Raw genomic sequence first — 20,919 nt, 5'->3', positions numbered from 1 at the left:
CCCCCCCCGGAGGGGGGGGGTAAAGTGATTGGAGGGCAACTAGCCCCCCCCGCTCCCATCATTTCCCCAAACACATCCAATCAAAATTTTTAGATAGTCATTTTGCACAGCGTAGTTGATTTCCAGATAGTAAATATGTTTTTGAGGAGGAAACTCCCCCAAAGCCCCCAGGACAAGGGTTTTAAGTTATACCCTGGGAGCATATAAGGTTTTTAAAGAAGGTGTTGTCACAGAAACTTCAAAAAAGCTCATTCAATTGAAAATTCAAAGGGCTAGTGCCCTTTTTAATAATCGAAAGTGATTGGAGGGCAACTAGCCCCCCCCACGCCCGTCATTTCCCCAAACACATCCAATACAAATTTTGAGATAGCCATTTTGTTCAGTGTAGTTGATTTCCAGATATAAAATATATTTTTGAGGAGGACACTCCCCCACAACCCTCATGGCAAGGATTATAAGTTATGCCCTGGGGCATATAAGGTTTTTATTGAAATTTTTGTCGTGGAATCTTGAAAAAGGGCTCATTCGACTTGAAAATCAAAGGGATAGTACCCTTTTTAATAGTCAAAAGTGATTTGAGGGTAACTAACCCCCCGCTCACGCCCATCTTTTCCGCAAACACAGCCAATCAAAATTTTTACATAGCAATTTTATTCAACGTAGTTGAACGCTTTGGAAATTAGGTCTTTAAGGATGACAACCCCTCCCCCACAGCCCTGAGGGCAAGGGTTGTAAGTTATGCCCTGGGACATATAAAGTTTTTATTGAAAGCGTTGTCGTAGAAACTTCAAAAGGGCTCATTCAATTGGAAATTGAAAGGGCTATTGCCTTTTTAATAGTTGAAAGTCATTGGATAGCGACTAACGCCCCTCTCACGCCCATCATTTTCCCAAACACATCTAACCAAAATTTTGAGATATCAAATTTGTTCAACATACTTGAACGTTCTGAAAATTATATATTCTAGGATGATACCCCCTCAGAGCCCTCAGTGCAAGGGTTGTAAGTTATCCCTTGGGGGCATATAAAGTTTATATAGAAAGTTGTTATAGAAATTTCAAAAAGGGCTCATTTGATTGGAAATTGAAATTGCCCTTTTTAATAGTCGAAAGTGAGTGGAGTGTAAATACAAATGAAATTGCATTGTCAGTTTAATATATATATACTGATATTTAGTAATCAAAATGTTAATATTATTTGATTTATTAAAGTTATAACAGTAAAAACATTTATATTTTTCCAGTAAAGTGCAAATTTTGCTCTGGCCTTGGGAAGGCATTGGGGTTTTGTGCCTAACTTATTTTAATTTCTGCTCGTTTTGAGTTCGACTTGGTTAATTATTATACCAAAGATTTGACTTTTTAGGCGTGGTGATTTTTTTATGATACATGTATAAAAGGTAATATGGATTTGTTTTACCTGTATTGTCTCTTTGATTAATACAGTAATGTCTCACCTGCCCGCTACCTTTCATTGACACAGTAATGTCCCACTTGCCCGCTCTCTTTCATTGACATAGTAAGGGAGTACTGTCCGCTTCCTTTAATTGACACTGTAAGGGGTACTGTCCATTCGGAGATATTAATATATGCAAAAAGGGGTACTGTCCGCTCAGAGATATTAATATATGCAAAAAGGATAGGGCCCCGCTCGTAACTGTTAAAGCTACACTACTGATGCTTCCTAAATGTAGTTTGGTAAAAATTGTCATAGTTGATAAAAGGTATAAAAATGTTTTTTTCCAATTTTATATTAAGTTCAAAAATGTGTGTTACTTACTAGTGTCCTGAAACTGGACTGATGCCGTTGTTAAAATCAACAGGACAAAGAAATTTCTGAACGACGCCCTCATTTCCAGCATCTGAAAACAATTAACTAAAGTTACTGAATATTTAGTTTGAACTATCGTGTGCAAGGCAAATTAAATAAAATAGTTCGTAAGTCGTCAGCTGTTCATTATATCACTAAGAAATATGCCTGAGCCACATTATAGCCACAGTGGATGACAATATCTAAGTTAAAGACTGCTAAAGGGCCATTAATTTTCCTGTTTATAATTTGCTTATTTGAATTATCTTCAACTTTCAACCACAATCTTTATTATTGACCATTCACAAGAAAACTTTAAGGTCTAGTTTTTTCTTTTTTTGTAAATAAGAAATAGTAGAAGCTTCAACAGTAGTTACTTTATATGTATGATCAATCTTGCAAAAGATACAAAAACACAATGTAAGCAGACAACAATCACAAGTAAATTAGTGTTGGCATAGGTTTTTTAAAATCAATTTCTAGCTATTTTAATATCCGCTTCTGAACCAAAAATGTAACATTAAAATCGATGAAAAACAAATATAGTTGCTTTTTGTTTTCTTTTTTACTAAAGGTATGACCATGATATGGTCTAGGCACGAGATATTTTCTAACTCTTCTTTATATAGCTCTGACCCCTGACACCCTAGCCACCCCATGGCGCACTTGTCGGAGAAAGTCGATATTTACGAATGATAGGTTTTGTTCCTTGCTTTTAACTTCACACTTCTATAACAGAGGTGAAAAAATAGAAATGACAAGAAATTAGTTTGAAAAGCTTGTATCAACCCTAATCAGTTTCTGAGTATTGTCTTCTAATACTATATCTTCATATTATTCATCGTACGTATCCTATTTTTCGTATTGTCGTACATCTCGTGTTTTTCATCGTATTATACTTCATTTTAATTAATTTTAGAGATAAAAAAACTGCTGTTTCAAGCTTTCATTTTATCTCATTTCCAAAAGCTCTGGTTTGAATCCTCCTATCAATATAAATTTCAAAACACAAAGCTTTTTCTTGAGTAGGTGTTATATTTCGAAACGGTAAATCACTTTATGAATTCCCATTGTATTTAGGTAAAAAATCACAGTATCACATTTTTCACACTAGAATTTCATCAACGGAAAAAAAAACTGCTGTTCCAAGCTTTCATTTTATCTCATTTCCAAAAGCTCTGGTTTAAATCCTCCTATCAATATAAATTTCAAAACACAAAGCTTTTTCTTGAGTAGATATTATATTTCGAAACGGTAAATCACTTTATGAATTCCCATTGTATTTAGGTAAAAAATCACAGTATTACATTTTTCACAATAGAAGTTTATATACGGAAATTTGAAAACATTCCATCCCAATTAGGCTTAAATTTGAAATTGGTAGTATTCCTTTGTTGCTTTTGAAGCTGCAAGTTATTTTCTGTAAGAAACAAAGAGTAATTGGACTGTGGGTAAAATATTTTTCTTTGTCTTAAATTTTTTCTTTTGAAAAGTATGATGGCTATACTTGTAGTGAAGGTACAACAGTTTCAGAAGGGAGTGACGTCAGACCTATACTTCCAAGAATCCTAGATTAGATTTACACAAGTAAGTGCAATAAATACTGACGGGAATAAAGTTGGACCTATTGTTTCTAAGAAATGCACGTAAGAACCTAGATCTAAGAAATCACACACACACACACACACACACACACACACACACACACACACACACACACACACACACACACACACAAACACACACACACACACACACACACACACACACACACACACACACACACACACACACACACACACACACACACACACACACACACACACACACACACACACACACACACACACACACACACACACACACACACACACACACACACACACACACACACACACACACACACACACACACACACACACACACACACACACACACACACACACACACACACACACACACACACACACACTTCGGAGTTTCGGAGAGCTGTTAAGGAAGTTTGGTATAGGTGAATCATATATTATTGACATATCTTTAGCGAGGAAATATATATTTTAGAGAATACAGCTCAGAGATCTGAGGCAGTATGTTGGGCTTTTTTATTGTATTTGAAGCATCTTTAGAATAGAGACAAGTAAGTAATATTTAAGATAATTCTTCGCATATATTTTAATTTGTTTATTTTTGTTAGAAGTAGTCGTTTTTTAATTTATTTTATTAAGGTGTCTGAAAAAACTTTAAAAACAAACTTGTAAGTAATGTTTAATATAATTCTTCGCAAAAGTTTTAATTTATTTATTTGTGTTACAAGTAGTCGTTTTTTTTAAATTTATTTTATTAAGGTATCTGAAGCCTCTTTAGAATAGAAACATGTAGCTAATATTTATGATTATTCTTCGCATGTATTTTAATTAATTTATTTTTAAAAAATGGATACAAAAACAAAGATTCAGATATACAACCCGAGAAAGACATGCATTGGGATAAGCTAACACCAGCCCAGACACACAGGCAGAAAGAGGAAGAAACGCATACAAATACATAGATTTAGACATACAAACCGACAGAGACAGGTACTGGGATAAGCAAACACCTGCCCAGACACACACAGGCAAAAAGAGTGTAAAACACATACAAATACATAGATTCAGACATAAAAACTGAGAAAGATATGGACTGGAATAAGCAAACACCCACCCAGATACACTGTAAAAGAGAGTGAGAGACAAATACAAATAAATAGATTCAGACATACAATCAGAGAAAGACAGGCACTTTAGACATACAAAGCAACAAAGACAACCCAGTCAAACAATATAAACTGAAAAAGACAGACAATATGACAAGCGAGTACCCACCCAAACACAGAGGCTTAGAGAGTGAGAGAGAGACAAAATCACATACAAATTCATAGATTCAGACATACAAACCGAGAAAAACAGGCACTTCAGACTTACAGACCAACAAATACAAACACTGGGACTTGCAAACGCCAACCCTGACACACAGACATGGAGAGTGTCAAACACATACAAATATATGGATTCAGACATACAAACCGACAGAGACAGGCACTGTGACATGCAAACAGCCCTGACACATAGGCAAAGAGAGTGGGAGAGACAAAAACACATACAAATACAAAGATTCCGACATACAAACTTACAAACTAACACACCAACCCAGAAAAACAGACAAAGAATGTGAAAAACACATACAAATACATAGATTCAGACATACAAACCGACAATGACAGGCAGTGGAACAAACAAACACCCGCTCGGACACATATGCAAAGAGATTAAGACAAAAAAAATGCATACAAACACATAGACTCAGACATACAACCCGAGAAAGACATGCATTGGGACAAGCTAACACCAGCCCAGACACACAGGCAAAAAGAGGGAGAGAAACAAACAAATACATAGATTCAGACTTAAAAACCGACAGAGACAGGCACTGGAATAAGGAAACATCTGCCCAGACACACACAGTCAAAGAGAGTGAGAGACAAATACAAATAAATAGATTCAGACATACAATCAGAGAAAGACAGGCACTTTAGACATACAAACTAACAAAGACAATCCAGTTAGACAATATAAACTATCAAAGACAGACACTATGACAAGCGAGTACCCATCCAAACACACAGGTTAGAAAGTGAGAGAGAGACAAAAACACATACAAACACATAGACTCAGACAAACAAACCGACAAAGAAAAGCCATTAAAGACATGCACTGGGACAGACAAGTACCCACCCAGACACAAATGCCTAGAGAGAGAGAGAGAGAGAGAGAGAGAGAGAGAGAGAGAGAGAGAGAGAGAGAGAGAGAGAGAGAGAGAGAGAGAGAGAGAGAGAGAGAGACAAAACATATACAAACAAATAGATTTCTGCATGCAAACCGACTAAGACAGGCAGTGGAACAAGCAACCACTTGTCAAGACACATACCACCCAGACACACAGACCTGGAGAGTGAGAGAGACAAAACATATACAAACAAATAGAGTTATACATACAAACCGACAAAGAAAGGCAGTGGAACTAGCGAACACCCGCCCAGACATACACGCAATGAGAATAAGAGAGACAAAAACACATACAAAAACATAGATTCTGATATACAAACCGAGAAGATTTATACATACAAACCAACAAAGACAGGCAGTGGAACAAGCAAACACCCACCCAGACATACACGCAAAGAGAATAAGAGAGAGAAAAGAAGACATACAAATATATTGATTCAGATATACAAACCGACAAAGACAGGCACAGGGACATGCAATTACACCGCCCAGACACACAGCCTTAGAGAGTGAGAGAGACAAAAGCACATACAAACACATAAACTCAGACATACAATCCTACAAAGACAGGCACTGGGACATACACGCACCCGCCCCGACACACAGGCCTAGAGAGTGAGAGAGACAAAAAACATATACAAACAAATATATCTATACATACAAACCGACAAAGACATGCACTAGGACAAGTAACCACCTGTCCAAACACATAGGACTAGAGAGACAAAACACATACAAATACATAGATTAAGACATATAAACCAACAAAGACAGACAGTGGAATAAGTAAACACCCGCCCAGACACACAAGCAAAAAGAGTGAGGGAGACCAAAACACATACAGATACATAGATTCAGACACACAAACCGAGAAAGAGAGGCACTCCAGACATACAAACCATCAATGACAGACAGTGGGACAAGCAAAAACCCGCCCAGACACACAAGCGAAAAGAGTGAGAGAAACATACAAATACATAGATTCAGATATACAAACCGAAAAAGACAGGAACTTCAGACTTACAAACCAACAAAGACAAACACTGGGACTTGCAAACACCAACCCAGACAAACATACAAAGAGAGTGTGAAACACATACAAATACATAGAAATACATATACATACAAACCGAGAAAGACAGGCAGTGGGACAAGCAAAAACTCGCACAAACACACAAGCAAAAAGAGTGAGAAACACATACAAATACAAAGATTTAGACATAAAAACCGAGAAAGACAGGCGCTGGGATAAGCAAACACCTTCCCAGACAAAAAGAGGCAAAGAGCAAGATAGACACAGACAAATCCATATATTCAGACAAACAAAACGAGAAAGACAGGCACTGGGATAGGCAAACACCTGCCCAAACACAGAGTCAAGGAGAGTGAGAGACAAATATAAATAAATAGATTCAGACATACAAACAGAGAAAGACAGGCACTTTAGACATACAAACCAACAAAGACAGACAATGGGATAAGCAAACACCCACCCAGACACACAAGCAAAAAGAGAGAGAGAACCATACAAACACATAGATTCAAACATACAAACCGAGAAAGACAGGCACTTCAGACATACAAACCATCAAAGACAAACACTGGGACTTGCAAACACCCACCCTGCCAAACAGACAAAAACAGTGAGAGACAAATACAGATACATAGATTCAGATATACAAACCGAGAAAGACAGGTAGTGGGACAAGCAAACACACACCCAAACACACAAGCAAAAAGAGTGAGAAACACATACAAATACAAAGATTCAGACATAAAAACCGAGAAAAACAGTCACTGGGATAAGCAAATACCCACCCAGAAACACACATACAAATACATAGATTTAGACATACAAACCGAGAAAGACATACACTGGGATGAAAAAACACCCGTCCAGACATACAAGCAAAAAGTGTGAGAGACTCATTCAAATACATAGATTCAGACATACAAACCGAGAAGGACAGACACTTCAGACTTACAAACCAACAAAGACAAAAACTAAGACATGAAACACCAACCCTGACAAACAGACAGAGAGAGTGTTAAACACATAAAATACATAGGTTCAGACATACAAATCGAGAAATACAGGCAGTGGGACAAGCAAACACCCACCCAAACACACAAGCAAAAAGAGTGAGAGACACATACAAATACATGGATTCAGACATGCAAAACGAGAAAGACAGACACAGGGATAAGCAAATACCTGCCCACACACACTGGCAAAGAGAGTGAGAAACACATACAAATACATAAATTTAGAATAACAAATCGAGAAAGACATGCACTGGGATAAGCAAACATCCGCCCAGACACACAAGAAAAAAGAGTGAGAGACACATACAAATACATAGATTTAGACACACAAACCGAGAAAGACTACACTTCAGACATACAAACCAACAAAGGCAAACACTGGAAATTGCAAACACCAACCCCGACAAAAAGACAAAGAGAGTTTGAACCGCATACAAATACATAGATTCACACATACAAACCGAGAAAGACAGGCTGTGGAACAAGCAAACACCCGCCCAAACACACAAGCAAAAGAGTGAGTGACACATACAGATACATAGATTCAGACATACAAACCCAGAAAGACAGGCACTGGGATAAGCAAACACCCGTCCAGAAACACACAGTCAAAGAGAGTGAGAAACAAATACGAATACATAGATTCAGACATACAAATCGAGAAAGACATGCACTGGGATAAGCAAACACCCACCCAGACTCACAGTCAAAGAGAGTGAGAGACAAATACAAATAAATAGATTCAGACATAAAAACCGAGAAAAACAGACACTGGGATAAGCAAATATCCACCCAGAAACACACATACAAATACATAGATTTAGACATACAAACCGAGAAAGACATACACTGGGATGAAAAAAACACCCGTCCAGACATACAAGCAAAAAGTGTGAGAGACTCATTCAAATACATAGATTCAGACATACAAACCGAGAAGGACAGACACTTCAGACTTACAAACCAACAAAGACAAAAACTAAGACATGAAACAGCAACCCTGACAAACAGACAGAGAGAGTGTTAAACACATAAAATACATAGGTTCAGACATACAAATCGAGAAAGACAGGCAGTGGAACAAGCCAACACCCGCCGAAACACACAAGCAAAAAGAGAGAGAGACACATACAAATACATAGACTCAGACATACAAACCGAGAAAGACAGGCCCTGGGATAAGCAAACACCTGCCCACACACACTGGCAAAGAGAGTGAGAAACACATACAAATACATAAATTTAGAATAACAAATCGAGAAAGACATGCACTGGGATAAGCAAACATCCGCCCAGACACACAAGAAAAAAGAGTGAGAGACACATACAAATACATAGATTTAGACACACAAACCGAGAAAGACTACACTTCAGACATACAAACCAACAAATACAAACACTGGGGCTTGCAAACACCAACCCCGAAAAAAAGACAAAGAGAGTTTCAACCACATACAAATACATAGATTCAGACTTGCAAACCGAGAAAGACAGGCTGTGGAACAAGCAAACACCTGCCCAAACACACAAGCAAAAAGAGTGAGAGACACATACAGATACATAGATTCAGACATACAAACCAAGAAACACCGGCACTGGGATAAGCAAACACCTGCCCAGACACACAAAGGCAAAGAGAGTGAGAAACACATACAAATACATAGATTCAGACATACAAATCGAGAAAGACATGCACTGGGATAAGCAAACACCCACCCAGACACACAGTCAAAGAGAGTGAGAGACAAATACAAATAAATAGATTCAGACATACAAACCGAGAAAGACAGGCACTGGGATAAGCAAACACCTGCCCAGACACACAAAGGCAAAGAGAGTGAGAAACACATACACATACATAGATTCAGACATACAAATCGAGAAAGACATGCACTGGGATAAGCAAACACCCGCCCAGCCACAAAGTCAAAGAGAGTGAGATACAAATAAATAGATTCAGACATACAAACAGAGAAAGACAGGCACTTTAGACATACAAACCAAAGAAGACAGACAGTGGGATAAGCAAACACCCGCCCAGACACACAAGCAAAAAGAGTGAGAGTCACATACAAACACATAGATTCAAACATACAAACCGAGAAAGACATGCAATTCAGATATAAAAACCATCAAAGACAAACACTGGGACTTGCAAACACCAGCTCAGACACATAAGCAAAGAGAGTGAGAGAGATATACAAATACATAGATTCAGACATACAAACCGAGAAAGACAGGCAGTGGAACAAGCAAACACACGCCTAAACACGCAAGCAAAAAGAGTGAGAGACACATACAAATACAAAGATTCAGCCATACAAACCGAGAAAAACAGGCACTTCAGACTTACAGACCAGCAAAGACAAACACTGGGACTTGCAAACACCAACCCTGACAAACAGACAAAGAGAGTATCAAACACATACAAATATATAACAGAGAAAGACATGCACTGGGATAAACAAACATCCGGCCAGACACACAGTCAAAGAGAGTGAGAGACAATTACATGTATTCAGACACACAAACCGAGAAAAACAGGCTCGTCAAACAAACAAACCATCAATGACAGACAGTGGGACAAGCAAACACCCGCCCAGAAAAACCCTGACAAACAGACAAAGAGAGTGAGAGACACATACAAATATTTAGATTCAGACATACAACCGAAAAAGACAGGCAGTGGAACAAGCAAACACCCGCCCAGACATACGCACAAAGAGAATAAGGGAAACAAAAAACACATACAAATATATAGATTCAGATATACAATCCGACAAAGACAGGCACAGGGACATGCAAGTACCCATCAAGACACACAGACTTAGAGAGTGAGAGACACATACAAAAACATGGATTCAGACATAAAAACCGAAAGGCAATGTGACATGCAAACACCCGCCCAGACACATAGGCAAAGAGAGTGAGAAACACATACAAATACATAGATACAGACATACAAACATACAAAGACAGGCACTAGGACATGGAAACACCAATCCTGAGTTAGGTTGATTTAGGTTCACTTATCGTGGTGCACCACGATAAGTGAACCTAAATGAACCTAACCTATTTCCCTTATTCTCTTTGCGTGTATGTCTGGGCGGGTGTTTGCTTGTTCCACTGCCTGTGTTTGTCAGTTTGTATGTCTGAATCTATGTATTTGTATATGTCTCTCACTCTCTTTGTCTGTTTCTCAGGGTTGGTGTTTGCAAGTCGCAGTGTTTGTCTTTGTTGGTTTGTATGTCTGAAGTGCCTGTCTTTCTCGGTTTATATGTCTGAATCTATGTATTTGAATGTTCTCTCACTCTCTTTGCTTGTGTGTCTGGGCGGGTGTTTACTTGTCCCACTGTCTGTCATTGATGGTTTGTATGTCTGAAGTGCCTGTCTTTCTCGGTTTGCATGTCAGAAACCATGTATTTCCATATGTCTCTCACTCTCTTTGACTGTGTGTCTGGGCGGGTGTTTGTTTATCCAAGTGCATGTCTTTCTTGGTTATATATTTGTATGTGTTTGACACTCTCTTTGTCTGTTTGCCAGGGTTGGTGTTTGCAGGTCCCAGTGTTTGTCTTTGTGTGTCTGTAAGTCTCAAGTGCCTGTTTTTCTCGGTTTGTATGTCTGAATCTTTGTATTTGTATGTGTCTCTCACTCTTTTTGCTTTTGAGTTTGGGCGTGTGTTTGCTTGTCCCACTGCCTGTCTTTCTCAGTTTATATGTCTGAATCTATGTATTTGTTTGTCTCTCTCACTCTCTTTCCCTATTTGTCTGGGATAGTGTTTGCAAGTCCCAGTGTTTGTCTTTGATGGTTTTATATCTGAGGTGCATGTCTTTCTCGGTTTGTATGTTTGAATCTATGTGTTTGTATGTGTCTCTCACTCTTTTTGCTTGTGTTTCTGGGCGGGTGTTTGCTTATCCCACTGTCTGTCTTGGTTGGTTGGTATCTCTAAAGTGCCTGTCTTTCTCTGTTTGTATGACTGAATCTTGTATTTGTATGTCTCTCTCAATCTCTTTGACTGTATGCATGGACGGGTGTTTGCTTATTCCAGTGCATGTCTTTCTCGGCTTGTATGTCTGAATCTATGTATGTGTATGTGTTTCTCATTCTCTTTGCCTTTGTGTGTCTGGGCAGGTGTTGGCTTATCACAGTGCCTGTCTTTATAGGTTTGTATGTCTGAATCTATGTATTTGTATGTGTATCTCACTCTTTTTGCTTGTTTGTTTGGGCGGGTGTTTGCTTTACCCACTGCCTGTCTTTCTCGGTTTGTATGTCTGAATCTATGTATTGGTATGTGTTATACACTCTCTTTGTCTGTTTGTCTGGGTTGGTGTTTGCAAGTCCCAGTGTTTGTCTTTGATGGTTTGTATGTCTGAAGTTTCTGTCTTTCTCGGTTTGTATGTGTGAATCTGTGTATTTGTATGTGTCTCTCACTCTTTTTGCTTGTGAGTTTGGGCGTTTGTTTGCTTGTCCCACTGCCTGTCTTTCTCGGTTTATATGTCTGAATCTATGTATTTGTTTGTCTCTCTCACTCTCTTTCCCTATTTGTCTGGGCTAGTGTTTGCAAGTCCCAGTGTTTGTCTTTGATGGTTTTATATCTGAGGTGCATGTCTTTCTCGGTTTGTATGTCTGAATCTATGTGTTTGTATGTGTCTCTCACTCTTTTTGCTTGTGTTTCTGGGCGGGTGTTTGCTTATCCCACTGTCTGTCTTGGTTGGTTTGTATCTCTAAAGTGCCTGTCTTTCTCTGTTTGTATGTCTGAATCTATTTATTTGTATTTGTCTCTCACTCTCTTTGACTGTTTGCATGGGCGGGTATTTGCTTATCCCAGTGCATGTCTTTCTCGGTTTGTATGTCTGAATCTATGTATTTGTATGTGTTTCTCACTCTCTTTGCCTTTGCGTGTCTGGGCAGGTGTTGGCTTATCCCAGTGCCTGTCTTTCTCGGTTTGTATGTCTGAATCTATGTATTTGTATGTGTATCTCACTCTTTTTGCTTGTGTGTTTGGGAGGGTGTTTGCTTATCCCACTGCCTGTCTTTCTCGGTTTGTATGTCTGAACCTATGTATTTGTATGTGTTTGAAACTCTTTTTGTCTGTTTTTCAGGGTTGGTGTTTCTTGTCCCAGTATTTGTCTTTGTTGGTTTGTCAGTCTGAAGTGCTTGTCTTTCTCGGTTTGTATGTGTGAATCTATGTATTTGTATGTGCCTCTCACTCTTTTTTCTTGTGTGTCTGGGCAGGTGTTTGCTTGTCCCTGTCTGAATACATGTATTTGTATGTGTCTCTCACTCTCTTTGACTTAGTGTCTGGGCGGGTGTTTGTTTATCCCAGTCCCATGTCTTTCTTGGTTTGTTTGTCTGAATCTATGTATCTGTATTTGTCTCTCGCTCTTTTTGTCTGTTTGTCAGGGTGGGTGTTTGCAAGTCCCAGTGTTTGTCTATGATGGTTTGTGTATCTAAAGTGCCTGTCTTTCTCGGTTTGTATGTTTGAATATATGTGTTTGTATGTGTCTCTCACTCTTTTTGTTTGTGTGTCTGGGCAGGTGTTTGCTTATCCCAATGCCTGTCTTTCTTGGTTTGTATGTCTGAATCTTTGTATTTGTATGTGTCTCTCACTATTTTTGCTTGTGTGTTTGTGCAGGTGTTTGCTTCTCCCATTGCCTGTCTTTCTTGGTTTGTATGTCTGAATCTATTTATTTGTATGTGTTTCACACTCTCTTTGTCTGTTTGTCTGGGTTGTTGTTTGGAAGTCCCAGTGTCTGTCTTTGTTGGTTTGTATGTCTGAAGTGTCTGTCTTTCTCGGTTTGTGTGTCTCAATCTACGTATTTGTATATGTCTCTCACTCTTTTTGCTTGTGTTTCAGGGCAGGTGTTTGCTTGTCCCATTGCCTGTCTTTTTCGGTTTGTATGTCTGAATCTATGTATTTGTATGTGTTTCAAACTCTCTTTGTCTGTTTGTCTGGGTTGGATTTTGCAAGTACCAGTGTTTGTCTTTGTTGGTTTGTATGTCTGAATCTATGTATTTGTATGTGTCTCTCCCTCTTTTTGCTTGTGTGTTTGGGAGGGTGTTTGCTTATCCCACTGCCTGTTTTTCTCCGTTTGTTTGTTTGAATCTATGTGTTTTTATGTATTTGACACTCTCTTTGTCTGTTATTCAGGGTTGGTGTTTGCATGTCCCAGTATTTGTCTTTGTTGGTTTGTAAGTCTGAAGTGCTTGTCTTTCTTGGTTTGTATGTCTGAATCTATGTATTTGTAAGTTCCTCTCCCTCTCTTTGCTTCTGTGTCTTGGCGGGTGTTTGCCTGGCCCTGTTTGAATACATGTATTTTTATGTGTCTCTCACTCTCTTTGACTGTGTGTCTGGGCGGGTGTTTGTTTATCCCCGTACATATCTTCCTCGGTTTGTTTGTCTGAATCTATGTATCTGTATTTGTCTCTCGCTCAATTTGTCTGTTTGTCAGGGTGGGTGTTTGCAAGTCCCAGTGTTTGTCTTTGATGGTTTAAAGAGCCTGTCTTTCTTGGTTTGTATGTTTTGATATATGTGTTTGTATGTGTCTCTCACTCTCTTTGCCTGTGTGTGTCTGGGAAGGTGTTTGCTTATCCCAGTGCATGTCTTTCTCGGTTTTTATGTGTAAATCTATGTATTTGTATGTGTTTCGCGTTACTTTTGCTTGTGTGTTTGGGCGAGATTTTGCTTGTCCCATTGCTTGTCTTTCTCGGTTTGTATGTCTGAATCTATGTATTTATATTTTTTTCACACTCTTTTTGTCTGTTTGTCTGGGTTGGTGTTTGGAAGTCCCAGTGTTTGTCTTTGTTGGTTTGTATGTCTGAAGTTTTTGTCTTTGTTGGTTTGTTTGTCTGACTCTATGTATTAGTATGTGTCTCTCCCTCTTTTTGCTTGTGTGTTTGTGAGGGTGTTTGCTTATCCCACTGCCTGTCTTTCTCGGTTTGTATGTCTGAACCTATGTATTTGTATGTGTTTGAAACTCTCTTTGTCTGTTTTTCAGGGTTGGTGTTTCATGTCCCAGTATTTCTCTTTGTTGGTTTGTAAGTCTGAAGTGCCTGTCTTTCTCGGTTTGTATGTCTGAATCAATGTATTTGTATGTTTTTCTCACTCTTTTTGCTTATGTGTCTGGGTGGGTTTTTGCTTATCCCTGTCTGAATACATGTATTTTTGTGTGTCTCTCATTCTCTTTGACTGTGTGTCTGGGCGGGTGTTGGTTTATCCCAAGGCCTGTCTTTCTCGGTTTTTTTTGTCTGAATCTATGTATCTGTATTTGTCTCTCGCTCTGTTTCTCTGTTTGTCAGGGTGGGTGTTTGCAAGTCCCAGGGCTTGTCTTTCTCGGTTTGTATGTCTGAATCTTTGTATTTGTATGTTTCTCTACCTCTTTTTGCTTGTGTGTCTGGGCGGGTGTTTGCTTGTCCCTGTCTGAATACATGTATTTGTATGTGTCTCTAACTCTCTTTGACTGTGTGTCCGGGCGGGTGTTTGTTTATCCCAGGGCACGTCTTTCTCGGTTTGTTTGTCTGAATCTATGTATCTGTATTTGTCTCTCGCTCTGTTTCTCTGTTTGTCAGGGTGGGTGTTTGCAAGTCCCCGTGTTTGTCTTTGATGGTTTGTATATCTGAAGCGCCTGTCTTTCTCGGTTTGTATGTTTGAATATATGTGTTTGTATGTGTCTCTCACTCTTTTTGCTTGTGTGTCTGGGCGGGTGTTTGCTTATTCCATTGTCTGTATTTGTTGGTTTGTATGTCTAAAGTGCCTGTCTTTCTCTGTTTTTATGTCCGAATCTATTTATTTGTATTTGTCTCTCACTCTCTTTGACTGTGTTTGGGCGGGTGTTTGCTTATCCCAGTGCCTGTCTTTCTCGGTTTGTATGTCTGAATCTTTGTATTTGGATGTGTCTCTCACTCTTTTTGCTTGTGCGTTTGTGCGGGTGTTTGCTTGTTCCACTGCCCGTCTTTCTTGGTTTGTATGTCTGAATCTATGTATTTATATGTGTTTGAAACTCCCTTTGTCTGTTTTTCAGGGTTGGTGTTTGCATGTCCCAGTGTTTTTCTTTGTTGGTTTGTAAGTCTGAAGTGCCTGTCTTTCTCGGTTTGTATGTCTGAATCTATGTATTTGTATGTGTCTCTCACTCTTTTTGCTTGTGTTCCTGGGCGGGTGTTTGCTTGTCCCACTGTCTGTCATTGATGGTTTGTATGTCTGGAGTGCCTCTCTTTCTCAGTTTGTGTGTCTGAATCTATGTATTTGTACGTGTCTCTCACTCTTTTTGCTTGTGTGTCTGGGCGGGTGTTTGCTTATTCCACTGTCTGTCTTTGTTGGTTTATATGTCTGAATCTATATGTTTGTATATCTTTTGTCTCTATAGTCCTATGTGCCTGGATTGGTGGTTGCTTGTCCTCGTGCATGTCTTTGTCGGTTTGTATATATAGATATATTTGTTTGTATATGTTTTTTGTCTCTCTCACTCTCTAGGCCTGTGTGTCGGGGCGGGTGCTTGTATGTCTCACTGCCTGTCTTTGTCGGTTTTTATGTCTGAGTTTATGTGTTTGTATGTGTTTTTGTCTCTCTCACTCTCTAAGTCTGTGTGTCTGGGCGGGGTACTTGCATGTCCCTATGTCTGTCTTTGTCGGTTTGTATATCTAAATCTATATATTTGTATGTGTTTTTTTGTCTCTCTTATTCTCTTTGCGTGTATGTCTGGGTGGGTGTTTGCTTGTTCCACTGCCTGTCTTTGTTGGTTTGTATGTATAAATCTTCTCGGTTCGTGTATCAGAATACATATTTGTATGTGTTTTTGTCTCTCTTTTTCTTATTGCTTGTATGTCTGGGCGGGTGTTTGCTTGTTCTACTGCCTGTCTTTGTCGGTTTGTATGTGTAACTCTATTTGTTTTATATGTGTATGTCTCTCTCACTCTCTAGGTCTGTGCGTCTGGGTGGTATGTGTCTTGACAAGTGGTTGCTTGTCCCAGTGCCTGTCTTTATCGGTTTGTTTGTATAAATCTATTTGTTTGTTAATGTTTTTGTCTCTCTCACTCTCTACGCAAGTGTGTTTGGGCGGGTGCTTGCTTGTCCCAGTGTCTGTCTTTGTCGGTTTGTATGTCGGAGTTAATGTGTTTGTATGTGTTTTTGTCTCTCTCACTCTCTAAGCATTTATGTCTGGGTGGGCACTTGCTTGTCCCAGTGCCTGTCTTTATCGGTTTGTATGTATAAATCTATTTGTTTATTTATGTTTTTGTCTCGCTCACCCTCTAAGCATATGTGTTTGGGTGGGTACTTGCATGTCCCAGTGACTGCCTTTGTCGGTTTGTATGTTTGAATCTATATATTTGTGTGTGTTTTTGTCTCTCTTACACTCTTTACATGTATGTCTGGGCGGGTGTTTGCTTATTCCACTGCCTGTCTTTGTCGATTTGAATGTATAAATCTATTTGTTTGTATATGTTTTTGTCTCTCTCTCTCTAGGCATGTGTCTCTGGGTGGGTACTTATCTGTCCCAGTGCATGTCTTTGATGGTTTTTATTTGTCGGTTTGTATGTCTGAGTTTATATGTTTGTATGTGTTTTTGTCTCTCTCTCTCTCTCTCTCACTCTTTAAGCCTGTGTGTTTGAGTGGGTACTCGCTTGTCATAGTGTCTGTCTTTGTCGGTTTATATTGTTTGACTGGGCTGTCTTTGTTGGTTTGTATGTCTAAAGTGCCTGTCTTTCTCTGATTGTATGTCTGAATCTATTTATTTGTATTCCTCTCTCACTCTCTTTGCCTGTGTGTGTCTGGGTAGGTGTTTGCTTATCCCAGTGCCTGTCTCTGTCGGTTTGTTTGTCTGAATCTATGTATTTCTGTGTCTCTCCCTCTTTTTGCCTGTGTGTCTGGGCTGGTGTTAGATTATCCCCATACATACCTTTCTCGGGTTCTATGTCTGAGTTTATGTGTTTGTATACATTTTTTGTTTCTTAATCTCTTTGCATGTGTGCCTGAGCAGGTGATTGTTTGTTCCACTGCCTGTCTTTGCTAGTTTTTATGTCTGAATCTATGTATTTGTATGTGTTTTTCACATTCTTTGTCTGTTTGTCTGGGTTGGCGAGTTAATTTGTATTTTTGTATGTCGGAATCTATGTATTTCTATGTGTTTTTGTCCCTCCCACGGTCTTTGCCTATGTGTCAGGGCTGGTATTTGCATGTCACAGTGACTGTCTCTGTCGGTTTGCATGTCTGAATCTATATATTTGTATGTGTTTGAACTCTCTTTGTCCGTTTATCAGGGTTAGTGTTTGCAAGTCCCAGTGTTTGTCTTTGTTGGCCTGTAAGTTTGAAGTGCCTGTTTTCTCGGTTTGTATGTTTGAATCTATGTATTTGTATGTGTTTTTGTCTCTCTCTCTCTCTCTCTCTCTCTACTCTCTAAGCCTGTGTGTTTGGGTGGGTACTCGCTTGTCATAGTCTCTGTCTTTGTCTGTTTATATTGTTTGAATTGGTTGTCTTTGTTGGTTTGTATGTTTAAAGTGCCTGTCTTTCTCTGATTGTATGTCTGAATCTATCTATTTGTATTTGTCACTCACTCTCTTTGCCTGTGTGTGCCTGGGCGGGTGTTTTCTTATCCCAGTGCCTGTCTCTGTCGGTTTGTATGTCTGAATCTATGTATTTGTATGTGTCTCTCCCTCTTTTTGCCTGTGTGTCTGGGCTGGTGTTAGCTTATTCCAATGTATGTCTTTCTCGGGTTGTATGTCTGAATCTATGTGCTTGTATCCATTTTTTAAAATTTAATAAATTAAAATATATGCGAAGAATTATCATAAATATTACCTATATTTATCTATTCTAAAGAGGCTTCAGATACCTTAATAAAATAAATTTAAAAAAAACGACTACTTGTAACACAAATAAATAAATTAAAATAATTGCGAAGAATTATCTTAAACATTACTTACAAGTATGTTTTTAAAGATGTTTCAGACACATTAGTAAAATAAATTAAAAAACGACTACTTCTAACAAAAATAAACAAATTAAAATATATGCGAAGAATTATCTTAAATATTACTTACATGTATCTGTTCTAAAGATGCTTCAAATACCATAAAAAAAAACCAGCAGTCTGCCTCAGACCTCTGAGCTGTATCCTCTAAAATACATATTTCCTTGCTAAAGATATCTCAATAATATATAATTCACCTATACGAAACTTCCTCAACAGCTCTCCGAAACTATACCTAGTGGAGGAAAATAGTATCCCCATTTTTATTATTATTAACCAGTTTCAATCAAATAAACGAGAATATAAAAAAAAAGTCATGTTGTTAGTCAAAATTTACATTAGGAGAAAAATAAGGCTTTTTAGGCGTTATTAATAAGCCCGAACTCATCAAATCACTAATTACAGTTACCACATTTGCCCAATATTCTCTTCATCTCTCTCAATCTCTCTTAATCTCTCAAACTCTCTTAATCTCTCAATCTTTCTTAATCTCTCTCAATCCCTCTCAATCTGTTTCGCCCAAATAATCCCCTAAAAGTAATCTCTATCGGTTCCTATGTTTGGCAACTGTGCACTGCCACATTTAAAATTTTCAGGAAACTATTCCCGCGTTAAATATATTTAATCTCTATTAATCTCCTTGTATTCTTCATCTCTCCACCAAGTGAGGCCATAATCATTCCCCTCTGAATTTGTTGTACTTAGAAACATCTTAAATCTAGGTTATCCAAGAGGTGAATTCAAGAGTCAAGATACGTTATAAAGGCTTCGAAATAATAATAGTTCCAGGATTTATCGCTAAGTCTAAAGGAAATGAAGCCTTATTAAAATATAATTTCTATCTCTTTAGAGTCCCGCATAATTCCTTATATCTGTTTTGTCACTTCCCGTTAGTATTTCCGACTCCCGCGATTCGCCTAGAAAGAGACACGTGATCTTGTCCCGTTAGTATTTCTGACTCCCTAATTGGCCTAGAAAGAGGATGTTTGTCTTGTACAGTTAGACTGGTTATAGATGGCAGCAGAGGTGCCCCGTCAGAAAATGTGACCCCCTCCCTGCTCTCAATATCTCACACACACACTCTCACACTGAGTGTCACACAATGTAACTATCACATACTCTCTCACACATAAACGCACAGACACACACACACAAACACAAAAAAATAAATACACACACAAACACTCAAACGCGCACACACACACACACACACACACACACACACACACACACGCACACATACACACATACACACACACAAGTACACACACACACATACAAACACACACATAAATACAAACACACACACACACACACACACACACACACACACACACACACACACACACACACACACACACACACACACACACACACACACACACACACACACACACACACACACACACACACACACACACACACACACATTTCTGACGCCATTTCTGATGGGGCACCTCTGCTGCCATCTATAACCAGTCTAACTGTACAACACCACATCCTCTTTCTAGGCCATTCAGGGAGTCGGAAATACTAACGGGACAAGATCACGTGTCTCTTTCTGGGCTAATCTCGGGAGTCGGAAATACTAAAAGGAAGTGACAAAACAGATGTAAGGAATTATGCAGGACTCTAAAGAGCTAGAAATTATATTTTAATAAGGCTTCATTTTCTTCAGGATTAGCGATAAATTCTGGAATTATTATTATTTCGAAGCTTTTATAACGCATCTTGACTCTTGGATTCACGTCTTCGATAACCTAGATTTAAGATGTTTCTAAGTGCAACAGATTCAGAGGGGAATGATGATGGCTTCACTTAGGGGAAAGATGAAGCATACAAGGAGATTAATAGAGATTGAATACATTTAACGTGGCAATGGTGTGACAGTGCACAGTTGCCTAACAGAGGAACCGATAGAGATTACTTTTAGGGGATTATTTGGGTGAAACAGATTGAGAGGGATTGAGAGATATTAAGAGGGATTGAGAGATTAAGACAGATTGAGAGATTAAGAGAGATTAAGAGAGATTGAAAGATTAAGAGAGATTGAGAGATTAAGAGAGATTGAGAAAACTGAAGAGAATGTTGGATGAATTTAGTAACTGGATTTAGTAATTTGATGATTTTGGGCTCATAAATAACGCCTAAAAGGTCTTGTTTTTCTCCTGTGGTAAATTTTGGCTAACGACATGAATTTTTTGAATTTTCTCGTTTATTTGATTGAAACTGTTTAATAATAATAAAAATAGGGGTACTATTTTCCTCCACTAGGTATA

The 20,919-nt window shown here is 38.6% G+C and overlaps 1 protein-coding gene across 1 annotated transcript in view; it reads right to left on the bottom strand.

Annotated features, from left to right (window-relative positions):
* LOC148940850 (multicopper oxidase 3-like) overlaps positions 1-20,919 on the bottom strand; it is a 125,738-nt gene that overhangs the window by 92,405 nt on the left and 12,414 nt on the right. Inside the window, exon 2 of the mRNA XM_089105696.1 lies at positions 1,780-1,861. Within this exon, the coding sequence (XP_088961822.1) occupies positions 1,780-1,861 (82 nt within the window). The remainder of the gene's footprint in view (positions 1-1,779; positions 1,862-20,919) is intronic.

The sequence above is a fragment of the Artemia sp. Qi Xiang Cuo genome, chromosome 19, assembly GCF_049724085.1.
Source record: "Artemia sp. Qi Xiang Cuo chromosome 19, ASM4972408v1, whole genome shotgun sequence".
NCBI lineage: Eukaryota > Metazoa > Arthropoda > Branchiopoda > Anostraca > Artemiidae > Artemia > Artemia sp. Qi Xiang Cuo.
The sequence above is the reverse complement of the archived record's forward strand: the minus strand, read 5'-3'. Positions and strand labels throughout refer to the sequence as shown.